Genomic DNA, 23,845 nt, shown 5'->3' on the forward strand with positions numbered 1-23,845 from the left:
ACTATTTTCAAGTCTGTCTGGTGATTCTCTCGTCTGGATTCCCATGGGTCTATTTCAAGCACACTGTCCTGTCTCCTCACGTACTTGGTTATTTTTGATTGAGTGCTGGGCGTCATGTTGAAAAACTAGAGAGAATTTGAAACTAAGATGGTGGCGTCACATCCCGCGTGTTTGCTTCTGGTCGTCAGCCCTCACCCTGGGCAGGCTCTGGATTCCAGTTTCTCTCCTCCCAGCCTCTTGAACCAAGAAAGCTTTGCACAGCTGTCAGCCTCAGCTGTGCCTCCCAGAACCCGCTGACAGCCACGTGGCAATGCGCTAAGCTTATTTCTGCAGATTCCCATTTTCTCCCTGGTCGTGCTTCTGTAACTTGCAGGGACTTGGGTCACTCTGATGCCTCAGACAGGTGTGCTTTATCATTTCGTCTCATTTTCCTAGGTGTTCTCAGGAGGAGGGTTGGTCCAAACTACCCAGTCCTTCACTGGGGAAAGGGAAACATGATCTCAGCATTGCCCCAGCTACATTTTCCTAAAACGTGAACATCTTAGGCCAGTTATAATGCTGATTTCTGTTTTTTCATTCATATATTTGAACATGGCGGCCTGAATCTTGTCTCATAAGATGAAACATTTACATCCAAAAATAAGAGCCCAGTAGTCACCTGAATCTGTGGTTGTTCCCCTTACTTAAGTCCAACGGGCTTTATCTTACTTGACCTCTGTCAGCGTTCGACACTTCTTACCATAGAAGAAGGCATGTAATTCTGAAGCGTGTTACATACAGGCAACGGCAAATTAAACTTTGCCTAATTTTTAAGTCCATCTTTGATCCAGTGGCCTGTGGTAAGTCTGTTTGCGTGGCTTTGTTACTTAAGTGATTGCAGCGTATTTTGTATTTTGTCCTCATCTCCTCAGTGACTAGTGTAGCTCCCCCCATCCTACAGATCCTGAACAACTACGTCCAGTTTGAGGTGTCCCACGGCCCCTCGGATGTGGTGTCCATGAGACTGTCCAGGTCACGCGTGACTGACGGGGCCTGGCACCACCTGTTGATAGAACTGAAGAGTGCCAAGGAGGGCAAAGACATCAAGTACCTGGCAGTCATGACCTTGGACTATGGTGTGGACCAGGTGAGTGGGCACCTGTACCCCCTTTGGAACAGACCCCTTCACTGGGAAACCACTAGCACATCCCAGTGTAGCTGTACCCCAGTACGTAATGTATCACATTATGTACATCACAGTGCTATAGTTTTTGTTGTTGTTGTTGTTGTTTATTTTTATTTATTTATTTATTTTTGGCTGTGCTGGGTCTTCATTGCTGCGTGCGGGCTTTCTCTAGTTGTGGCTCGCGGGCTCTAGGCAGGCGGGCTTCAGTAGTTGTGGCTTGCGGGCTTAGTTGCTCTGCAGCGTGTGGGATCTTCCTGGACCAGGGATCGAACCCGTGTCCCCTGCATTGGCAGGCGGATTCTTATACGCTGCGCCACCAGGGAAGCCCAGACCCCTTCAGTGGGCCTGTGGGTAAACAGAGCGACCCCTCCAGGTGTCAGGCCCTGCCAGAGCCCTTGTGGGTTTGAGGAAGTGCTTTCTGGGCTTGCCTGAATTCGGGTCTCATGTTCCTCCTACGCTGAGGACACTGGAAGCTGCACCTCATCCCCTTTCCAGATGGTCACCTCCCGGCGTCAGGCCCTGGGCGTGGTCCCTCTGTGCGTCCCATCACGATGCCATTGGCACCGTCAGCAGAGGTTTCTCTTAGCAAAGCTGGCTTGCGCCACAGCTGCAGGCTCTTGCTGTGCCTCGGGGTACAGAGATGGATATGGGTGGGGGGGCAGTGAGATCCAGGTTCCAGAGGGGGCCGTGGGACACCAGAGGGGTTTGCGCATCCCAGATGGGCAGGTGGCATTCCAGGCAGGGCGACTCAGAGGACACTTGCTGAGCCCCGCTGGATTCCCAAGGTTTGCAGCCAGGTAACAGGAGGCATCTTTACGGGACCCTCACGCGCTTCAGGGGCTACTCGTGATTCCTCAGTGCTTTTGGAGTCCAGGCTCACCTTACACCTGGCTCTGGGAGTAAACTGCCGTGTTCTACGTGTGCACCTTCCTGAGCCTAAGGATCCAGCTGAGACTCTTCTAGGTTCCCGCCCCTGTGGACGTGTTTTCCACTCACTGCCACTTTCTAGTTTGTCAAGCTTTTTCACGCAGTGGCTTGTTGGCGGTGCCCACGACAGAGATGGAAGGGTTGCCCTCATCCCCCCAGATGCCCGTCTTGGCTGGGCTGGGACATGGACACATGTCCTCTGACGGCTTCCTGCACCCTGCCCGTCACACACAAACAGCCGTGTTCTCCACGGAGGAGGCTGAGCCGGGCCCTCTGTTTGGAGGCACAGACGTCCTCAGGCTGTGAGGGGCTTGCCGGTGCGACTGCATTTTAGCCTTTGAGCAAATTCTTTCCAGCCAGACGTTTCCAGATGGTGCATGCAGCCCCTCTCTTTGCACAGGACACGGTGCAGATCGGGAACCAGCTTCCTGGGTTGAGGATGAGAAGCCTTATCGTGGGTGGCGTGTCTGAAGACAAGGTCTCCGTGCGCCGCGGTTTCCGGGGCTGCATGCAGGTACCCTCCCCGAGCCCGGCCCTGGCCCGCCACGTCCTGCTCAGGGGTGGCCAGCGCCGCAGTTGGTGTCCTTGGTCATCCTGTTAGTTTTCAGTAAACGAATGACTTCTCTAATCGCCAGCCCAGCTTCAGCAAACCCAGTTTCCCGCTTAGAGCCCCCTCCTCTCCCAGGCTTCCCCTCGAGTTCCCCTCACAGCCACGCCACGGTCGGCCCCCTGCAGGTCTGTCTTCATGTCACTTCCAGAACCTGCCCCTCGCTGCCTGCACCAGCCCCACCCCCCGTGCTCACCTGGATGGGTCCCACGCTCGTCCCCTAGACCAGGTGTTCTAGCAGCAGCCGGAGTGAGCTGTTTATAAAGTAGTTGAGCTCATGTCTCCCTGCTTCTGCCTGCGCCCCCAAACCCCAGCCCCGCTGCAGGGAAATCAATCCTTAGTTCCTTCCCCTGCGCCCCCGCCCCGCCCCCGGGCGATCTGGCCCCGAGGTGCCTCGCACGGGTGGCCCCCCACCTCAGCACGTGCCCCCTCCTCCCGGGAGCTCCCTGCTCACTTTCATCAGGGGCCGTGCTCGCCCATCATCCTCATTATTTTTTCTCCGTGACCCTCACCATGGAATTATCGGAATATGGAATCATTCCGTCTTCACTCCGGGTGGCCTGTCCCCCTGCCTGGGATCCACACCTCGGGGGAGCAGAAGTGCCCCTCATCCCTGCCATCCCCCCACCAGTCCCAGCCCTTTCAATAAATGAGGCATAGCTTTTAAAACAAGGGACCCAAGAGAATTTGGGGTTCTCTTAACCCCTGGTTACCTTCTGGGGTTCCTCCAGCCCCAAGGCCCCAGCACCAACTCTGGCTGCCCTTCTTTAACGCAGGGTGTGAGAATGGGGGAGACGGCCACCAATATCGCCACGCTGAACATGAAGGACGCCCTCAAGGTCAGGGTGAAGGATGGCTGTGACGTGGAGGACCCCTGCTCCTCTAGCCCCTGCCCGCAGCATAGCCACTGCCACGACACCTGGGACGGCTACTCCTGCATCTGCGACAGAGGTGGGCGCCCACAGCCCCCCTTTCCTGGTGCCCGTCGGTGGAGGGCGACGCCTTTGGTGTTTAAAACACATTGTGGAAAGCCGAGTTGGGCGGCGGCTCCCCCATCACCTCTCTGGGGGTCTGGGGCGCCCTGAGCTTTGTTTCGTAACTAAGGAGTGGCCCTGTGTCCTGTGTCTTCTTCACGTGGGGGACAGGGGACACTCTTGGTTGGATCCTCGGGGCATATACTGAGACGAGGGAGAGTCTGTGAAAGGCGCACATTTAAAAACTAATATGTTCAGGGGTTGTCTCTGAATCTTGAGGTGATGTGGCTGAGGACAGCTGGTACCCACCCGCTGTGAGCCCTCCCGGGGGGCCTGGGAGGCAGGCCCTCATCTCTGCGTTTCCAGGTCTGACCCCCCAAGTGTTCGTGCTTCCTGTGACTCTGAGAGGCTTTGCCACTTTCCTCTGCAGAGTGGCATGGCAAGTCGGGGCCTGGGGAAGCCGCAGATTGCTAGCACACATCCTAACACAGAGGGTGTCGCTCCGGAAAGCGGACTCGCAAAGCCAGATCCTGGGGTGGGCTAACGCTGGCCTGTCCCCGCAGGGTACTTTGGAAGGAAGTGTGTGGACGCGTGTCACGTGAACCCCTGCAAGCACGTGGCAGCCTGCGTGCACAGCCCCGACTCCCCGCGGGGCTACGTGTGTGAGTGTGGGTCCGGCCACTACGGGCAGTACTGCGAGAACAGGTGAGAGTACGCCCTCGCTTTCAGGGTCCACGTGGCTACTTCTCCTGACCTGTTGTCTCCTCTTTGCTATTTAGCCCCCAAATGCGTGTGGTTCAGGGTAACAAGGACGCGTCCTTTCAGTTTGGCACGAAATGAACGAAAATCCAGTTGGGCATCTCACACTAACCCCACTGAGCATGTTTCCAGCCCAGAAACGCACGGCACAACTCATTTATCAAGAGCCCAGCTGTGCACAGAGCAGGCAGTCGCCGAGATACGGGAAGATGAGTGTAATTACAGAAAACACTTTATCTTTCAAGTCGGGAGAGGCAGTCATCTCTGCTGTGCGCGTAGAGTCCTGGTGTAATTCACTGGGGGCATCTTGGTCTCCAGGCCCCCGCAGTCCAGGTGTGTAGTCATCACAGGACGAGCACTTTCTCCCAGATGGGAGTCTTCACACACCGAGACTCCAGCCCCTTTGGGACGTGCTGCGGTGAAGGCTGCCGGTCCTCGGCCAGTGCCGGGCTGTCCTGGCGCAGAAGCCGCGCGGTGCCAGCCTGCTCCACCTGGCCGGAACACCTCGCCCTGCTTTTTGTCCACTGGGGACCGGAGTGTGTGCTGTAACCCCACCCGTGATCCGGATGCGGCACCGCACAGCCCGTTGGATGATGGCGGGTTGGGAGTCAGCGGGGCTGAAGGAAGGGGCGTTCCAGCGGGGACACCAAGAGGGCAGGGCCGGAGAGCAGTGATGGGATGAGACCGGTCTAAGGAGCTCAGCAGGTGGGTCCCGGGCAGAGCCGGCGCGTGCTGTCCCAGCATGTTCTGCGCCAGGGAGACGCACAGGCCTGGGTAGAGGGCCTGCCTGCAAACCGGGAACAGAGCTGGGCTTTGTAGAGGCCGCAGGGGCTCTGCAGAAAAGGGGCAGGATCAGGTCTGGGTGTCAGAGCGCCCCCAGCTCACAGGTGGAGTGTGGTGGAAGCAGACGGAAGGCAGAGGCAAAGGGACCAGCTGGGAGGCCGTGCGGCGTCCCCAAGGGCTGGCGATGCCCGCAAGGCAGGGCTGAGGAGACAGCAGGAAGGGGTGCGACACCAAGTCTCTGGGATCCCCACACTGTTGATGTAGATCCATCAACACCAGCCTGGAGCCCCAGCCCATCCTGGTCGTTGTTATGCCCCTAGTGTGTACACAGTCAGTACTTAATAATTGCTGGTTAGGTGAACAAGTGCGTAGGAGAGGTTGATGGCTGGCGGGTGGGCGGATGGAATGCCGTTAGCCAGGATAGTAAACACAGGACAGCGTTTCATTTTGCGGAGCCTGAAGGACACTTGGGGGGCATCCCCAGGCAGACGGGTCAGCAGCGGACACTCAAGTGAGCGCTCAGGTGGGGAGTGGGCGTAGGGTGACAGCGACAGGCAGCAGCCACCACCGGGCGGGGCAGGGAGGAGCCTGGCCTCGGCACCGGGGAGGTCGCCTGTCTCAGGGTCTGCCCGGGCAGCTCAAGAGGGCGGGACTGGGCAGGTCTCACGGTTCTGAGCCCACCGTGTCCAGCCCAGGGCTGCTCTGGGCTGACTGAAGCAGGCTCCACATCCCAGGAAAGGCTGCTCCCAGCATCCATGGGGATGTGGTCAGCATTTGACCCAGGGGACCCGGGAAGCATCGATGCTGCCAATCCCACCGGTCTTGGGCTGCCAGATGCCTGGGACCCGGGAGAAGGTTGCCCAGGGCAGCTGGGCTCGGTCTGCGCTGGGTGGGGCTGGGTGAAGAGCCAGCCTGACGGTGGGTTAGTTGTCCCTGAGCGCCCTCCCTCGTGGGCCAGCGTCACGGTGTAGGGGTACTGAGCAGAGAGAACTTACTGACACGGTGCTCATAGGAAGCTGGGTTGGGGCACTCACCTGCATCTTGCAGGTGGAAGAAAAAAGTGAGCAAACAAATTATTTTAAAATAACAGTATTGTAGGTAGAACCCTTCCAGATGCGGGGCCCCGGAAGGCTGGGCATAGGTCATAAAATGCTAAGTCCTGCAGGTGGGGGCCAGCAAGGGGGCAACGGACCACTCAGGGGGGCGGGAGGTGCCCAGAACTAGTCCAGCCAACAACCAGGCCTCCATCATCCCTCTCGTTCCAAAAAGGGCAGTTCTGTACACCTTCCGTCTGCCATCTGATTTCCCAACAGGATCGACCTTCCGTGCCCCAGAGGCTGGTGGGGGAACCCTGTGTGCGGGCCTTGCCACTGTGCTGTCAGCAAAGGCTTCGACCCCGACTGCAACAAGACCAACGGGCAGTGCCAGTGCAAGGTGAGGCCCGGCCGCGGGTGGACAGCAGGGACCCAGGGAGACGGCGGGGCGTGCACACCCACACACCCGCCCACACGTCTACCTGGACACGAACACACACACCCTTGGGTACTCACAGGGTTCACCGTGGGTGAGCACAGCTTACAGGTTCTCACCTGTAAGCTGCCTCAGCCCCACACACGGTCACGGGAAACCAAGCAATTTCTGTGAGTTTGACTCATCCTCGTCACCAAACATGGTTCTCCTGATCGGTCATTTTCCTGGTCTTTTATCAAACCACTCAGTGATCACCAACATTTTAAAAAATATTTAATTAATTAATTTGCCTGCTCCGGGTCTTAGTTGCGGCACGTGGGATCGTTGCCGCGTGCGGGATCTTTAGTTGCGGCATACGAGCTCTTACTTGCAGCATGTGGGACCTAGTTCCCTGCAGGGATCAAACCCGGGCCCCCTGCTTTGGGAGTGTGGAGTCTTAGGCCCTGGACCACCAGGGAAGTCCCCAGTGACGACCAACATTTAAAATATGAGAAGCTTTGCCCACTCCCTCGCCTCGGGTGCCTGTCATCCTCGTGCACAGCTGCAGTGTTCTCAGCCCAAAGCACAGGGAACCCCGACCCTCTGGGCCTCCCAGAAAACTCCACGTACCTTCAGAATGTTGTGTCGACAACTGCCGTGAGCTGCCGGTAACTTGAATCCCAAAGGAGAATTCTGTGCGTAACAGTAGCCGCTCGGAGGGACGCGCTGTCCCGCGGCCAGGCTTGCTGACCCAAGAGGGGAACCTGCCGTCACGGCGCCCTCTGATGCTCCCTGGCGCCCTGTCTGACATGCGTCGTGTCCTGCGTGTCCACCGTGCCTCCGATGTCGCCTGAAAAATCATAAGGGCCCTGGCAGATCAGGACCACACAAACCACATGGTGTGAGATGGCGGTCATGGCACTGGTGGGGGGCAGGGCAGGAGGAGAGTGAGGAGGGTACCTGGGGGAAACATGCCTAGGGTTTTTTTTTTTCATCAAAAATTGTAGAAAATGGAGACAGGACTGTATAAACAGTGACAGTGATACCATGTGCCCTCCCAGAGTGACTGCTCACATGCATTGCCTCCTCAGGCACTGGAAGACACACAGTTGGAGCCCCCTGTGGGACAGTTCCGTGTATCTGCCTGACACAGAAGCCTCTGTCACTGGCCACAAGTCTGCTCAGTTTTCAGCCGGGGACCCTTGGACCTTGGGAAGCCAAGTGTCCTGGCAGGGGCAGTGTGGCCAGTGAATGGCCAAGCTGGGCGTAAATCCAGGACTTCCCAGAACTGAAGCCCACACTCTTGACCATCAGCTTGACGGGCCCAGTGACAGATGTTCGGGTGGCTTCTAATTTCTCACAATTAAAAAAAAAAAACACCTCCATCAGCCATCCTGGTACCCTTGTGCGTAGATCTCCATTTGAATATCTGATCCTTTTAAGGACAGACGGTGGCTCACGGTGTTTGCTGAGATGTGAGAGAGGGTGTGTTTTTCTGGAGGACACACCTGCCCCGTCCGCTCTGGGGGCCTCAGACGCCGCTGGCCTGGAGGCCGTGGGTGGAGGACAGCCGGGAGGCCAGGGAACCCTGACGTTGCTCAGGAAACGCCCTCCAGGTGCAGGTTGTCTGTGGTGTCTGACGTCCAGCCTCTGCTTCTGGCTCTTGCAGGAGAATTACTACAGGCCCCCGGCACAGGACACCTGCCTGCCGTGTGACTGCTTCCCGCATGGCTCCCACAGCCGCGCGTGCGACATGGACACTGGCCAGTGCAGCTGCAAGCCCGGCGTCATTGGCCGCCAGTGCAACCGCTGCGACAACCCTTTCGCCGAGGTCACGGTCCTCGGCTGCGAAGGTCCGCGTTGCCCTTGACCCTCTCAGGCTGTACGGCAGGGACAGGCCACTGTGTGTGTGCGTGTGTGTGCACGTGTGTGCCTGCATGTGTCTCTGTGTATGCATGTGTCCGTGTGGGGTGTGTGTGTGTGCCTGCGTGTGTACGTGCATGCGTGTGTCTACGTGTGCATATCTGCATGCATGTGTGCGTGCGTGTGTATGCGTGTGTCTACGTGTATGCACATGTGTGGTGCGTGCGTGTGTGCGTGTGTGTGCACCCCACACTCCTGGGGCGTGGTGGGGGCGCCTGACAGCCTCCTGGTCCAGCTGTGTCTGCTTGGCCTTCTGTCCACTGGCCCGTTAGGAGGCGTGGGTCGGAGCCTGCGTCCCCCCTCCCCCTGTTCTAACACCGACGGGGGGTGCGAGGGGTCCGGTTCTTGGCGGGGGCGGGGCCTCCGTCCAGGAGGAGCCTGTGGAGCACGCTGCACGTCTGTGTGCACGGATGTGCCAGGCTGAGCGCCTTCTCTCCTCTGTACCCCAGTGATCTACAACGGCTGTCCCAGAGCATTTGAGGCTGGCATCTGGTGGCCGCAGACCAAGTTCGGGCAGCCGGCCGCAGTGCCGTGCCCTAAAGGGTCTGTGGGTAAGTACCGCGGGGTGTGGCCTGTGGCTTCTGTTCCAGGCGGGACATTAGACGGAGGCCTGCGGCTTGCGGGAGAGCCGGCTGAGGCATCGGAACTCACCGGATGTTCTGTGTTGAAATAGTTCCTTTAGCCAAAGTGATCGGGGGGGATAAGATAACTTTTTCCTCGGTCGTAAATGATAAAACCTGTAAAGAGCACAATGAAAATACAAAGAGTCTAGTGGCTGGGATGGGGACGGTGGTGGGGAGGCTTGGACAAGCTGCCTCACCGTTCACAGCATTGGCATCTCATCGTAAAACGGGGATGGTAGCTGTGTCTGGCTACAGGGGGCCGGGGGAGGTCTGGTGAGTCAGTGCAGAGAAAGCACCAGCCCGGAGTGGGATCCGGGTGGGCTTGCAGCGCATGTGGACACGGTGGGTGCTCGATGGACCACTCAGCCGATTTCTCTTTTCACGGACTCGCTCAGGTGTCCACCCATAGTTGCTGGGCAGCTCAGGCCAACGGTAAGGCCTGGTTGTGAATGTCAGGCAGCTGTCAACGTGTTCCCAGGTCTGAGGGAAGAGCAGTGTTGGCTTCGTGGCTATGGCACCTGCTGGCCATGGGCCAGCCGAGGGGTTCATTCACAGTTCAGCTTTCAGGCTTGGCGGGTCCTTCTCTGTTCCCTAGGAAACGCGGTCCGGCACTGCAGTGGGGAGAAGGGCTGGCTGCCCCCGGAGCTCTTTAACTGCACCACCGTCTCCTTCGTGGACCTCAAAGCCATGGTAGGCTGCACCCTGGGGACGTGCAGGAAGAGGGTGGGTTTCCAGGCCGCCGGGTCATGCTGGTCCCAGGCTGGGCGGGGCCCGGGGACAGCACATCTGTTTGGGGCACCGCGGCAGCCATCTCCTCTTCCCTTTCCAGATCCCACCCTGCGTCTGGTTCTGCAGACTCAGAGTCCCCACGTCCGAGTCCCCCGCCTTGCCATCCGCCCATGACTCACGGTGTCATACTCTCTCCCTTCTTCCACCTGGTGTCTTTTTCCAAGTGGTTTTTAGCCTGACAGACCCTCCTTTTTTGTGCCACGGCCATCAGCCCAAGTTCATTTTGGGGCTTGGGGATTTTTAAAGTTCCTTTCTGACAAGGGTATTTCCACTGGAAAGTAGTGGATTCTGAGTCAGGGGAAGGGCCCAGGGCCGACCTGGTGCTTGCTCCCCGACCCAGAACGAGAAGCTGAGCCGGAACGAGACGCGGATGGACGGCGACCGGTCCCTGTGGCTGGCCCGGGCGCTACGCAACGCCACGCGGCACACGGACGCGCTCCTTGGCAACGACGTGCGGACGGCCTACCAGCTGCTGGCCCGCATCCTGCTGCATGAGAGCAGCCAGCAGGGCTTCGAGCTGGCGGCCACGCAGGACGCCGACTTCCACGAGGTAGGAAGGCGGCGGGCAGAGAGCCCCGCACGTCCAGGGGTGAGCTGGACTGGGGGCCCTGGCTCGGTCGTGGAAGGTCATTTGGCCCGGTGTCCTCAGGGCGAGACTGCCCTTTTCAGACGTGAGCCCAGGCCAGTTCAGTGACCAGCAAAAGGGTTTCCAAGTGTTAGGAGCGTCTTGGCAAAGGGACAGGCCTGATGGTGACGACAGCGGTGCCGCTGTCAGCTGACCACTGCATGCGCGTCGGTGTCCTGGGGGCTACAGGGATCGGCCCACTTATTCCCACACACATCCTGTATGAAGCTCAGCTGTCGCCCTGCCTTACAATTAAGGAAGCTGAGGCACAGGGAACCAAGGGCACACAACCCATAAGAGTGGGGGTGCCAGGACACCCCCTCTCCAAACCCTGAGGTCCTGCTCTCACACGGCTTCATGCCTCCTGCTGTAGAGACAGTCCTGTTTTGTCTTTACGTGATCAGCCCCTGAGGCGTGTCTTTAGCATAACTGGCGAGAGGCTCATTCATCCAGTTTATAAGGTGCTCTTGCCGGGGGTGCGGGTGAGGCGTGGCATTGCCTTGTGCTTCCCCTTCACCCCTCTCTAAGGCCTCCCCATCCACACAGAGCCCCCGGGGACCTCCCCTGTCCGTGCGGAGCCCTCAGGGCCTTGGCAGTGTTCCCGCACCTGTATTTCAGTCCAGGTCTGAGAGTCTAGGCCCAGGGATTTGTTCCCACTTCCGGTTCTTTGCAAACAGAAGCTTTCCGTCCTGGTTTCCACCTGGGTTGTGGCCCCTGAATCCCCGTGACAGCCCGAGTGTCCTCCCCACGCTGCCCCCTGTTCATCTGAGGTGTTCAGGGCGGGAGCGTCACCGAACTGGAACCCCCAGCGCGTCCTCGGCTGCCTTGCTGTGGGCTCAGCGACGGGGCGGCCGTTCCCAGGCCAGGCTCTCCTGGTGGGACTGGGAGTTCCGATGTAACAGGGGGCGTCTCCGCACGCCTGCTCCCCTTTGTGTCTCGGGGTGCACACGGTGAAACCCCCTGCAAGGTTTCCCCCGACACGTGTCTCCTGCCTTGGAGCTGAGACCACAGCCTCTCGCGGTTTCTGATCCTGGCCCGGCCTGGTCCTGTGACCTAAAGGCTCTCTGGAGCCTGGGCCCCAGCGTGTCAGCCAGGCCTCCGCCGGCCAGCCGCTCACATGAGCAGAGCGCCGTCTGTCTGTCTGTCTGACCAGGACATCGTCCAGGCGGGCAGCGCCCTCCTGGCCCCGGGCACCAGGGCCGCGTGGGAGCAGATCCAGCGGAGCGAGGGGGGCACCGCACAGCTGCTGAGGTGCTTCGAGGCCTATTTCAGCAACGTGGCCCGAAACCTGCGGAGGACCTACCTGCGGCCCTTCGTCATCGTCACCCCCAACATGAGTGAGGCTGTGGGCCCGGCGGGGGGGACGGTGGAACCCCGGGGCCCATCTCAGGTGCAGCCCCCCTCGGCCATCTCTGGGAGAAGGGTCGACGCTGGCAGGATCTTGGTGGTCCTCTTACCTTCAGAACTAGGTGTGGGGCTGCCCGGGGAAGTGGGCTGGAGGGTCTGGCGGCAGGTCCAGCCTCCAGGCTCACGCAGAGGCACAGACCCTGGGAGAGGGCCGGGGACAGGCAGCTGGCACCTGGCGGAGGGGGAACCCCCTCTCTGGGCTGGGAGCCGAGCCACCAGCAGAGCCAACGCTTGTGGACCGAGTCACCCTGAGGGCCCAGGACGTGCTGCTCGGGGGTCAGGGGTTGAACGTCGGCTTCCTTCCTGGGGAGGAAGCCCTGGTGGTGCAGGCCTACCCACCGAGACATAGCAGCAAAGTCCCTGGAGCGGGGGCCCGTCCTACAGGCAGGGGCTGCTGGTTTTCTCCTCCCGTGACTGTTTACTTAGCACCCCCATGGGGGCTTGGGCAGGACCCAGGGATTGCCCCTTCCCAGGGAATCGCCCCTTGAGTTAGCCGATTATCTGTCGCCAGGAGGGCCTGAGCCTTTAACCCAGGTGCGGCAGCATCCCTGGCGTGAACTCTCAGGCTCCCAGGGCGGGGCCCTCACTTCCTGACAGAAGATGTTCGGGCTGGTCTGCACCTCCCAGGCCCACCTGAGCCCGGGATGCCACCTGCCTTGCATTGGGGTGGAGGTGGGCTTGGGAGCCCGTCATCACTGGGGCAGGGCAGAAGGGTGAGCGCCCTGCATTCCGGCCTCTGTCCCGAGGGAGGGTCTGGCAGAGCTGGCCTGCAGACTCTCGGGGATGGACAGGACACGGGTGCCTGACAGGCACCTGGTGTAGCTGTTGCCCCCCAGCCCCTTCCAGAGACTTCAGGCAGGTCCCGGCCAAACCTCTGGGCTACCTCTGCCCGCACGCCCCTCCAGTGTCCTTCTCTGATGCCCTGTGGTTGGGACCATCGCCCCTGCACTGGGCCGAGAGCTTCCTTCTTGGTTCTCCCTGGGCTCGGGCCACAGGCCAGCCCTGTCCATCCTCCCAGTCCTTGGGGCCAGTGGCCCCTGCCTCCCGTGTTCCAGGGCTCCCACCCACCCTGGTCCTGAGCGCCTCAGGTGGGAGCGCAGCCCTTGTCTGTGCAGTGAATTGAGGGCACCCTTTGGATCGGGAGTGTTGGAAAAACGGCTCAGCGGGAAGACCTGGGGGGTCGCCCTGGAGCCTGCAGGGCTGACTGCCAGCAGGGACACAGCTGCAGGGAAAAGACACGCCCGTGGGGGGGGGGCGGGGGGGCGCCTCCTGAGCTCCCCGAGACCCCCAGTAAGGCACCGGGCTGTGTGACTCAGCAGGAAGTGGAGGTAGGTTCTGTTTAAAGGTGATCGGGGACAGCCGTCCTGGTCGGTTTGAAGACGGCACGGGTCCGGGCAGGCTCTCCGCGGGAGGGCTTGGGAGCCGCGTGTGATGGAGGCGCCTGTCCCCGCAGTTCTCGCCGTCGACGTCTTCGACAAACTGAACTTCACGGGAGCCTGGGTGCCACAGTTCAAGCACCTGCGGGGTGAGGTCCCCAGAGACCTGGAGTCCTCGGTCTTCTTCTCGGAGGACTTCTTCAAACCACCCGAGAGGAAAGGTAAAGCTGCTAAGACACGACGGCTGCCCTTGGGGGCGGCAGGTGGAGGAGGGCGGGCCTACGTGGTGCCGCAGGGGGAGTGGGTCAGCTGTCGTCGCAGCGCCACCTGCACGTGCACATCTGCCCTGCAGCCAGCAGCCTGTTTGCTGGCGTCAGACGGAAAGGCGATGGTGGGGTGTTTCTTACAAAAGTTTGGCTAATTTATAAGGTGATGAATGAGGGAACACCTAAATCGTGCGTGAGGTTGTCTTCCTTGTGCAGTGAAAAGCTGCCTCTCCGTGGATGTAAAATTTTTAGACTCCTCCCCGCCCCCCCACCCCACCCCACCCCCGCAAAACCAAACCAGAGCCGTCTGTGTGCAGTTCCCCAGTCCTGGGTTAGAACTCTAATACCACACGGCTTAAACATGTTGAATTTTCTTAAAGTATTTTTTCACAGATCCACTCAAGCTACTGAAAATGTCTGCCCCAAGGTAGGAGCTTGAAGACATAAAATTCTGTTACGGACAGTTAAAAATTTGAAGGGTTTTAGTAAATTCGTTTCGTCAGTTACATGGGTGTTATTCAGGCATCTTAAAAACTTTTAAAGAGGGTTTTACACTGATGTAGGATGAAGCCTGACAACTGACCCATCTTAAAAATTGTATTTATTTGGGATTGATTTGGGTTTTCAACGTTCAGCGGTGTGATTTGTTCATAATTGTCCTCAGAATAGCGATACACAGTCATCACCCCTTTATCTGTGGTTTCCGAGTTTTCGGTTACCCAAGGTCAACCGTGGTCTGGAAAATTCCAGAAATAAACAGTTCATGTTTTAAATTGCATGCAGCTCTGAGTAGCTCCTTGCAAACTTACTCCATCCCACCTGGGGTGTGAGTCGTCCCTTTGTTCAGCGTACTGGTCACTTAGGTGATCAGATCGACTGTCAAAGTATCACAGGGCTCGTGTTCAGGTGACCCTTACCTACCTGATATTACGACCTCAGAGCAAAAATACTGATGTTGGCAAGTCAGCTGTGCCTAAGGGAAGCCACGAAGCGCTTCCTTTGAGTGAAAGGGCGAAAATTCTCGACTTAGTAAGGAAGGAAAGATCATCCGCTGGGGTTGCTGAGATCCACAGTAAGAACGAATCTTCTATCTGTGAAATTGTGAGGAAGGAAAAAGAAATATATGCTAGTTTGCCATTGTACCTAAAACTAAAAGTTACAGCCACAGTGCGTGATACGTGCTTAGTTAAGATGGGAAAGGCATTAAGTCTGTACAATAAGGTATTTTGAAAGAAAGAGAAAGAGACCACATTCACATAACTTTTAATACAGTGTGTAGTTGTAATTGTTCTATTATTGGTTATTGTTGTTTTCTTAATGTGCCTAATTTACAAATTTAGCCTTATCCTAGGTGTATGTGTAGGAAAAAATATAATATATGATAGTGTTTGTAATACCTGCAGTTTCAGGCATCTAGTGGGGGTCAGCCCTGGGGCTTGGCTCCGAGCCTCTGCCCACCTCTCACCCGCCCCCTCGGGCTTCGCCAGGCTTACGTCCTCCTTCCTCAGACACTGACCTCCTCCCCTTGGCCCAGATCTCTTCTTTGCCCTGACTCCCTCCTAGGCAGGCTCTCCAGCCCTTGGCCCAGGCAGCATGTGTGCGCGTTGCCTGTTCTACTGGGGTGAGGTACCCCCGGATGCTTTGCCCAAGGGGGGCCTCTGGTACCCACTTGCTGGCTGACTGGTTAGCTGGAGACACGATGGGCCAGTCGAGTCGTGGAAGAAACTGGAGCTTTAGACCCATCGATGTGTCTGGGGCCAGGAGCAGACACGGGGAAGGGGTGTGTGTGCTCTGGGGTCACGGTCATGACACGCTCCCGAGAGGCCACCCCGCTGCGGGGTGCTGTCTGGTGTCCCCGCCGCAGCCTCTCACTTGATGCCCCCGGGAGGTGACAGCCCTGCTAGAGGAGGGGGCCTGGAGCCCGGCCCAGGGCGACTGAACGGAGGCAGTGGAGCCAGGCGGTGGGAGGCTGAGGGAGCACCGAGTCAGCGTCCTTATGGGGCCCCGCTTTGTGGGACTTCACGGGAGGCGGGGCAGGTAGACGCGCTTGCTGCTGAAGGTGATAACATCGGCGCGTCAAGTCCGAGCCCTCGACAGGGAGGCGTCTGTCTCAAGTCGGGGTGGGGGCCTGGGAGGGTCACCCAGCCTGGGGGAGCATCGGGCTCTCCACTCAGGAAGCCCACAGCCTGCACTGCCCTCGCCCAGAGGAAGAGCCGGAACAGCCCAGTTAGGTGACTGGCCAGACAGAGCAGGAGAGGGGGTGGTGACTCCACGCACCTTCCCAAAAGCTCTCAGCCAGACCCTGGAAAAGAGCAACCCTAGCAGCAGTTGGAGCCTCCTGCCTCCCTGCTGACCCCAAAGCCAGAGTGTCGACCAGCCTGGTCACTAACCAGCCTGAGTGAGGCTAGGCGGTGTTGCTAACCAGCCTGAATGTAGCTAATCAGGGTTGTTAACCAGTCTGAGTGTGGCTAGCTGGTATTGCTAACCAGGCTGAGTGTGGCTAACCAGTATTGTTAACCAGGTTGAGTGTGGCTAACCAGTATTGTTAACCAGTCTGAGTGTGGCTAGCTGGTATTGCTAACCAGGCTGAGTGTGGCTAACCAGTATTGTTAACCAGGTTGAGTGTGGCTAACCAGTATTGTTAACCAGTCTGAGTGTGGCTAGCTGGTGCTGTTAACCAGGCAGAGTGTGGCTAGCCGATATTGCTAACCAGGCTGAGTGTGGCTAACCAGTGTTGTTAACCAGGCTGAGTGTGGCTAACCAGTATTGTTAACCAGTCTGAGTGTGGCTAGCCGGTGCTGTTAACCAGGCGGGGTGTGGCTAGCCGATATTGCTAACCAGGCTGAGTGTGGCTAACCAGTATTGTTAACCAGGTTGAGTGTGGCTAACCAGTATTGTTAACCAGTCTGAGTGTGGCTAGCTGGTGCTGTTAACCAGGCAGAGTGTGGCTAGCCGATATTGCTAACCAGGCTGAGTGTGGCTAACCAAGGTTGCTAACCAACCAGTATTGTTAACCAGCCTGAATGTAGCTAGCCGGTGCTGTTAACCAGGCGGGGTGTGGCTAACCAGTATTGTTAACCAGTCTGAGTGTGGCTAGCTGGTGCTGTTAACCAGGCGGAGTGTGGCTAACCAGTATTGTTAACCAGTCTGAGTGTGGCTAGCCGGTGCTGTTAACCAGGCGGGGTGTGGCTAGCCGATATTGCTAACCAGGCTGAGTGTGGCTAACCAGTATTGTTAACCAGGTTGAGTGTGGCTAACCAGTATTGTTAACCAGTCTGAGTGTGGCTAGCTGGTGCTGTTAACCAGGCAGAGTGTGGCTAGCCGATATTGCTAACCAGGCTGAGTGTGGCTAACCAAGGTTGCTAACCAACCAGTATTGTTAACCAGCCTGAATGTAGCTAGCCAGTGCTGTTAACCAGGCTGAGTGTGGCTAACCAGTATTGTTAACCAGTCTGAGTGTGGCTAGCTGGTGCTGTTAACCAGGCGGAGTGTGGCTAACCAGTATTGTTAACCAGTCTGAGTGTGGCTAGCCGGTGCTGTTAACCAGGCGGAGTGTGGCTAACCAGTATTGTTAACCAGTCTGAGTGTGGCTAGCCGGTGCTGTTAACCAGGCGGAGTGTGGCTAACCAGTATTGTTAACCAGTCTGAGTGTGGCTAGCTGGTGCTGTTAACCAGGCGGAGTGTGGCTAACCAGTATTGTTAACCAGTCTGAGTGTGGCTAGCTGGTGCTGTTAACCAGGCGGAGTGTGGCTAACCAGTATTGTTAACCAGTCTGAGTGTGGCTAGCTGGTGCTGTTAACCAGGCGGAGTGTGGCTAGCTGATATTGCTAACCAGGTTGAGTGTGGCTAACCAGCATTGTTAATCAGCCTGCGTGTGATTAGCTGGTGCTGCTAACCAGGCTGAATGTGGCTAACCAAGGTTGCTAACCAACCAGTATTGTTAACCAGCCTGAATGTAGCTAGCCAGTGCTAGCTACAACCAGGCTGAATGTGGCTAGCCAGTATTGTTCACGATCCTGAGTGTGGCTAGCTGGTGCTGTTAACCAGGCGGAGTGTGGCTAACCAGTATTGTTAACCAGGCTGAGTGTGGCTAACCAGTATTGTTAACCAGCCTGAATGTAGCTAGCCGGTGCTGTTAACCAGGCTGAGTGTGACTGACCAGTATTGTTAACCAGGCTGAGTGTGGCTAACTGGTGCTGTTAACCAGCCACTGACCAGCACGGCCCTGAGCAGGGTCAGAAGGGCCTGAAAGGTGTGTGGCGTCCCCATCACGGGGGCAGAGGGGAGACCCTCCCCCACTGCACCTCTAGCCCCCACCCCCTGCTCTGCTCCTGTCCTCCCCTCCCCCAGACGTGTCGCCCCTCCCAGAACCCGACCCTCAGGCCTCCGCCGCCCGCCCCTCTGGAGCCTGTGCTCTGTGCAGTGCGTACTGGGCGGTGGATGTTTCCGGAGACAACTCCTGGACCAGGCACAGCTGGGGCACTTTGTGGACGTGGAAAACGTGAGTGACTGTGGCTGCTTTCTACAAAGTCAGTCTCCAGGTTCCCCACATAATTGGAATCTACATTATTTGACCAGCTTCTCTCACCCAGCATCGTGTCCTCAAAGTTCATCCACGTTGTAGCCTGTGCCAGAACCTCCTTCCTTTCGAAGCCTAAGGGACGTTTCCTTATACGGATGGGACCGCGTGTTGCTTATCCAACATCCGTTGATGGACACTTGCGCGCTTACACCTGCTGGCTGTTGTGAATCGCGCTTGCTGTGAGCGTGGGTGTGCAAGCATCTGTCGAGTCCCTGCTTTCAGCTTGTTGGGGTGCACACCCAGAAGTGGAGTTGCAGGGTCCTGTGGTGGTTCTGTGTTTGATCTTCTGAGAAACCTCCTACTGTTTCCCATGGAACATCTATTGATTTCAGGAGGCACTGGCTCAAGTAGAAGGCTATTTGGTGGGAACACAGGCGTCCAGCCCCCTTCCTCACGCTGTGCTTACGTTGCAGAGGGCCCCACGGTAAGGCCGGCCGGTCGCAGGGCCGCCCCCCGGACGGCACGCCCGCAGCCCAGCGCCGAGATGGAGGCCCCATTCAAGAGGCGGAAGAGACACCCCGAGGAGCCTGGCCAGTTCGCCATCGCCCTGGTCATCATCTACCGGACCCTGGGGCAGCTCCTGCCCGAGCGCTATGACCCGGACCGCCGCAGCCTCAGGTGAGCCTGGCTCCAGGAGCTCGGGGAGGGGGGGCAGTTTCCAGAGGGTTCCGAGGCTTCCATAAGTCAGAATCTCAACCACCGGAACATCTGTACAAGCACACTACACGGTGACCCCGGCCCACGGCCAGAGGCCGCTGCCCTGTGATCTCCCCGGGCCAGAGGTTTGGGGTCTGCCTAGTGTTGCTGCCAGGAACGCCCCTCCCCAGCACACACCCCAGGTTCAGCAGCATAATTCCTGCTCGGGGCATCCGTCCCCGCACACCTGCCTGCCACCGGCTGTTGGCGGCGCCAGCACCTAGGGCAGCTCAGTAAATACCGGCTGAAGCAGCCAATGCCACCGAAGGGCTTCGAGGCCTGAGCAGAGGCGGAGCACAGAGGCTTCGCTTTGCAACCTTAGAATCACTTCCAGCTCCTGCCTGGCTCTGTGGTCTCCATATGCATCCTTCCCAGTGGCTGGATGAGAGGCCTCTCTGAGCCGTCACCGCTGCACCAGCTTCCTTTCACTGGGCATTCCCAGCGTTCCAGGGATTTGCTGTTCTCCACGGTGGGGCCTTGACGTCTTCTCGCACATACCTTATCTTCATTTTCAATGTCCAAAGTCTGCCTTTGTCCCAGAGGTGACCCTGTGCTTGCCTGCTGGTGATTAAACCTTTACGCAGGCCTCACCACCCCTCCCTTAGCCACGCCTTCCCAAGGGCTGAGGCCGCAGCTCTGAGCTCGGTGCGCCTGATTCGGTCCCTCCTGGAGAGACCTCCGCGCTGTGTCCCCATCAGGGCTGCACACAGGTTTGTGCCTGTGCCCCGGCTTCTCCCCTGCAGGCTGCCTAACCGGCCCGTCATCAACACACCCGTGGTGAGCGCGGTGGTGTACAGCGAGGGGGCCCCGCTGCCCAGCCCCCTGGAGAGGCCCGTCCTGGTGGAGTACACCCTCCTGGAGACCGAGGAGCGCACCAAGCCGGTCTGCGTGTTCTGGAATCACTCCATCACGTACGGGTGATGCCCCTCCCTGCCCTGGAACGCTGCATTTCCTTGGGGGGGCTTTGCTGAGGCCAGGTGTGCCTGCGCACAGGTCCCCAACGCTCCGTTGGCAGAGCGCCTTGGGAGTTTTTCTGTGGCCCATTGCTTCCCTTCCAGCCCCTCCTGGGGGTGTCCGAGTCCCCCATAAGCCCACAGTTAAACACATGTGCACAGGCACGTACACCTATGCACACCTGGAAACACACGTGTGCACGCAGCCAGCTATGACCATGCACACGTGTGTACACGAATGCACACAGACACATCTGGAAGCACAGGCATGCACGATGTTCACACATAGGGTCACACACACGCACAGGCACACATGGAGATCCCTCGAGAAGGCCAGCGTGGAGACGGGGCCCCTCTCCTGCGGGACTCCGGCCATCCCATCCACCACCAAAAAAGGCCGGGGTTTGTTCTGGACACACACGGGGGCGGGACTGAGACTGGGCCCAGGGTCCTCCCACCGACAGCGGGAAATCCCTGATGTGTACAGGGGAGTCCCTGTACCAGGGGAAGGTCCCTGACCTCAGCCATCCTGCCCTGGAGACCCACACGGCAGCTGCTGGGTCTGGTTTGACCCTCAGAGGCCCCGCCCGGATCAGCAGCATCCATCCACCTCCCACCCCCGCCCCGATGCCTGCAGCCAGGACGGAGTTTTGTGCTCACTCCATGCAGCCCAAACGTTCCCCAAAACTGCGGTTCCACTAGGTGGGTCGGGTCTCTGCCGCAGGGGCCTCTGCTGGGCGCCCACGCTGGGAAGCAGGTTTGGGTCAGCGGGCACCACGCGCCGCTCTCTCCCTCCTTCTGTAGTTTCCAAATTCCAGTGAATGAGCCACCAGCTTAGCGCCTGGAGGGCAATAGACGCTTGGCTTCCGAAAGAGAATGCAGGGTCCACTTTCACGACAAGGCCCCTGTTGAGGTCTGTCTGGCACGCGTTAGGCTCGGCTGTCTCTCATGGTCGGTTGATTGAACCCCAGCAATTAGCCAGCCGGGGCTCTAATTATCCTCTCTGCTTTGCACTGCATCTGCCATCCCGGACCTTAAAGTTCTCGGCAGACGTGTGTTAGCCTTCACGTCCCACCTTACAGATGGGTTACACTAGGGATCAGAGAAGCTACTTGACTCTCCCAGAGTCAGGGAGGGCAGGGCTCTGTCTGAGGCCGAGACACACCTGTAGCAGCCTGTCACTTGGGGCTTCCCATCAGTAAAACGGGGTAGCGATGGGGCCCTGCTTCCAGGCAGTTGCCATAAAACGTTGTGCAATATGAAGATGAAAGTATAAAACGGATGTGAGATGTTTCTTCTTAAATCGTCGAGCCTCAAAAGGAGACCGAAGCACACAGTGGCTATTTTAACAGCTGACTGATGTCTCCGGCAAAGGGGCCTGCGACATCCCGTTGAAGTTTTACTGCTGAACGATGAATGAACGTGAATGGTAAAGGGTGCTCATCAGAGACCCCCGCCGGCCTGGAAAGGGGAGGGAGAGGGTTCACGCGGCCCCGGGGGCCGCCGGGGCTGTGGTCCTCACAGCGATGACAGTGGCACTTGGCTGGGGCACAGCAAAGATGCTGCTTGGGCTCCAGTGGGGGGGGGGAGGGCCCCAGAGACCCATTCACCCTGCTTTTCTCTGCAGCATCGGTGGGACTGGAGGGTGGTCGGCCAAGGGCTGTGAGCTGCTGTCCCGAAACCGGACCCACGTCACCTGCCAGTGCAGCCACACGACTAGCTCGGCCGTGCTCATGGACGTCTCCCGGCGTGAGGTGGGCACCGCCCCCAGGGTAACCCTTGCCCAGCTGGCAAGTGTGTCCTGGCCCCCAAGCCCGCTCTTCTGTGAGCTGCGTCTTTCCTGCTAAGGGCTTTGAACAAACTGAAGCCACAATTAAGAACTGTGCTCCAGGAGGACTGGCCAGAATCTGTTAGGATTTCCGTGACAGAACCCCCCTAGAAGAGTTTTCAAAGCGCCCAGGTTGTAAATTAGAAATGGTTCTGGCAGTCCAGAACCTCAGAGGGGAAACCCCTGGAATGTACACCTCACTTCAAAACAGGGTTCTCAGCAGTCTGTTAGGTGATGCTGTTTCTGCTGCGCTTTGAATTTTAAGGAAGAAAAGAGATGGCTGGCGGGAACAAAGGGAGTGTCTCTCTTAAGTGCCGCACACACTGGCCCCAAAGGACAAAGGAGGCTCGGTCAGGAGCCCCGAGCGGCAGCGGGACGGCTCGTGTTTAACCTCCAGTGTTTTCGGTGGCCTCTGTGGGCCTCCAGGGAGGCAGGGGGGCCCAAGCAGGGCAGGGTCAGCCTGGCAGGGTTGTGTCCTGATGTCAAGGAGCCACACTGAGGCCTGGGAGACCTCACCCTGTTTTCAGGCTGGGATGTGTCCCCGGCGGCCACACCATCATTCCTCCCAGGACTTCCCGGTATGCAGTGGCCCAAGTTTCTGTCACATTCTTGGGAGGGTGAGTCAGCCACAAGTTGTTGCTGATGGGTGTCAGGGTGACAAGAGCAGAGAGTGTGCTGGGAGCCCAAGACAGAAAGCTCCCTTGGGCAGGGGCTCCAGGTCCCAGCCTGAACGGGTTAATTATTAGTGGTCTTTGTCAGTGGAGGGGCGGATTTGGGGGTCCTCTCATGGCCAGGAAGCTGGGCAGCGCCAGGAGGGGACTCGCAGGCAAAGGAAGCAGAAGTTCAGGTGGAAGAAATTAAACCAGAGCAGGAATCAGGGCTCCCACGCCCCAGGGGCCTCAAAACCAGAGGCCTCTAAATAGCGCCCCAGCCTGGGGGAGTAAGTGCGGCTGCAGCTCCCAGCCTCGAGCACTCAGTCCCCCGACCCATCCCACTCAGGCCTGGCTCCCCGAGTTCCCCGGGCAGCCCCGGCTCACAGCTCTGTGCAAGTCCAGAACGGTGCTTTCTGGAAGTTACCAGAGAACTGGAGCTGCGTGCTCCCCAAATGCCGAACCTCCGTCGGGTGCCAGGTCCTGGACGAGTGTCCTATTTTGCAAAAAAAAGCACAGGAGACAGCTGTGGTTTCCTGCAGCTGTGGCATCTCTGCCTTTTGTGTGAACTGAGGCTCTGTTTGAAGGTCTCTCAGCTCAGAATTTGGGTGGACAGGCCCCACACCTGCCGGACAGCAGGAGTTAGGCGTGAGGTTTTTTGTTTTTCAGGTTTTTTTTCTTGTGGCAAAATACACGTAACAGAAAAGTCACCATCTCAGCCGTGTTTCAGTGTCCAGGTCAGGGGCATTGTGTACGTCCACGGTGTTTGCAGCCGTCACCACCGACCTCCCCAGAACTTTATCACCCGGAACCGTTCATTTGGTTTTTGCTCTCGGTTTTTGCACCCCCTGAGAGCCACGTCGCAGTCACGCAGGTTTCTGCCCGCAGTGATAACATGTTAATGTGTCTTGGTTGTGCAAAACTCCATCCGAGCCGTGGCCCTTACGTGTTCTCCCGCCTCTAACTAACCCGCCCGCAGCACGGAGAGGTCCTTCCCCTGAAGATCGTCACCTACGCCGCTGTGTCCTTGTCGCTGGCCGCCCTGCTGGCGGCCTTCGTGCTCCTGGCGCTGGTGCAGACGCTCCGCTCCAACCTGCACGGCATCCACAAGAACCTCATCGCGGCGCTCTTCTTCTCCCAGCTGGTCTTCGTCATCGGGATCGCCCAGACAGAAAACCCGGTGAGGCCCGGCCCCTCCCCTCCCTCCACGGCCGCCCGTGTGGCCCCGTGGGCGCGCACGCTGTCCGACCTTCCGCCGAGGCCGGAGGAGTCGTCCGGGCGGAGTGTCTGTTGCTGGTTCCGTCCGTCAGGTGCAGCTGGGAGTCGGGTGGGAAGTTGGGAACCCAGGCCAAGCCTGTGGGCTCACTGCTTTGTGCCTGCTGGGAATCTCCCTCCAAGGGCACCCTCGGGAGCCGGGGGCTCCATACGCCTCAACTCTTACTTTCCTGACCCAGGCGCTAGTG

At 58.4% G+C, this 23,845-nt stretch overlaps 1 protein-coding gene across 1 annotated transcript in view; it reads left to right on the top strand.

The window, feature by feature from the left end:
• The window catches only part of CELSR1 (cadherin EGF LAG seven-pass G-type receptor 1), a 144,626-nt gene that overhangs the window by 108,480 nt on the left and 12,301 nt on the right, over nt 1-23,845 (top strand). The window contains exons 10-24 of the mRNA XM_032644381.1: nt 941-1,126; nt 2,493-2,606; nt 3,476-3,650; nt 4,237-4,378; nt 6,529-6,649; nt 8,334-8,517; nt 9,037-9,138; nt 9,806-9,900; nt 10,340-10,549; nt 11,778-11,961; nt 13,485-13,628; nt 18,669-18,873; nt 19,695-19,862; nt 21,532-21,658; nt 23,362-23,562. Coding sequence (XP_032500272.1) covers nt 941-1,126; nt 2,493-2,606; nt 3,476-3,650; nt 4,237-4,378; nt 6,529-6,649; nt 8,334-8,517; nt 9,037-9,138; nt 9,806-9,900; nt 10,340-10,549; nt 11,778-11,961; nt 13,485-13,628; nt 18,669-18,873; nt 19,695-19,862; nt 21,532-21,658; nt 23,362-23,562 — 2,358 coding nt within the window. The remainder of the gene's footprint in view (nt 1-940; nt 1,127-2,492; nt 2,607-3,475; nt 3,651-4,236; nt 4,379-6,528; nt 6,650-8,333; nt 8,518-9,036; nt 9,139-9,805; nt 9,901-10,339; nt 10,550-11,777; nt 11,962-13,484; nt 13,629-18,668; nt 18,874-19,694; nt 19,863-21,531; nt 21,659-23,361; nt 23,563-23,845) is intronic.

Source organism: Phocoena sinus, chromosome 10 (assembly GCF_008692025.1).
Source record: "Phocoena sinus isolate mPhoSin1 chromosome 10, mPhoSin1.pri, whole genome shotgun sequence".
NCBI classification, from domain to species: Eukaryota; Metazoa; Chordata; class Mammalia; order Artiodactyla; family Phocoenidae; genus Phocoena; species Phocoena sinus.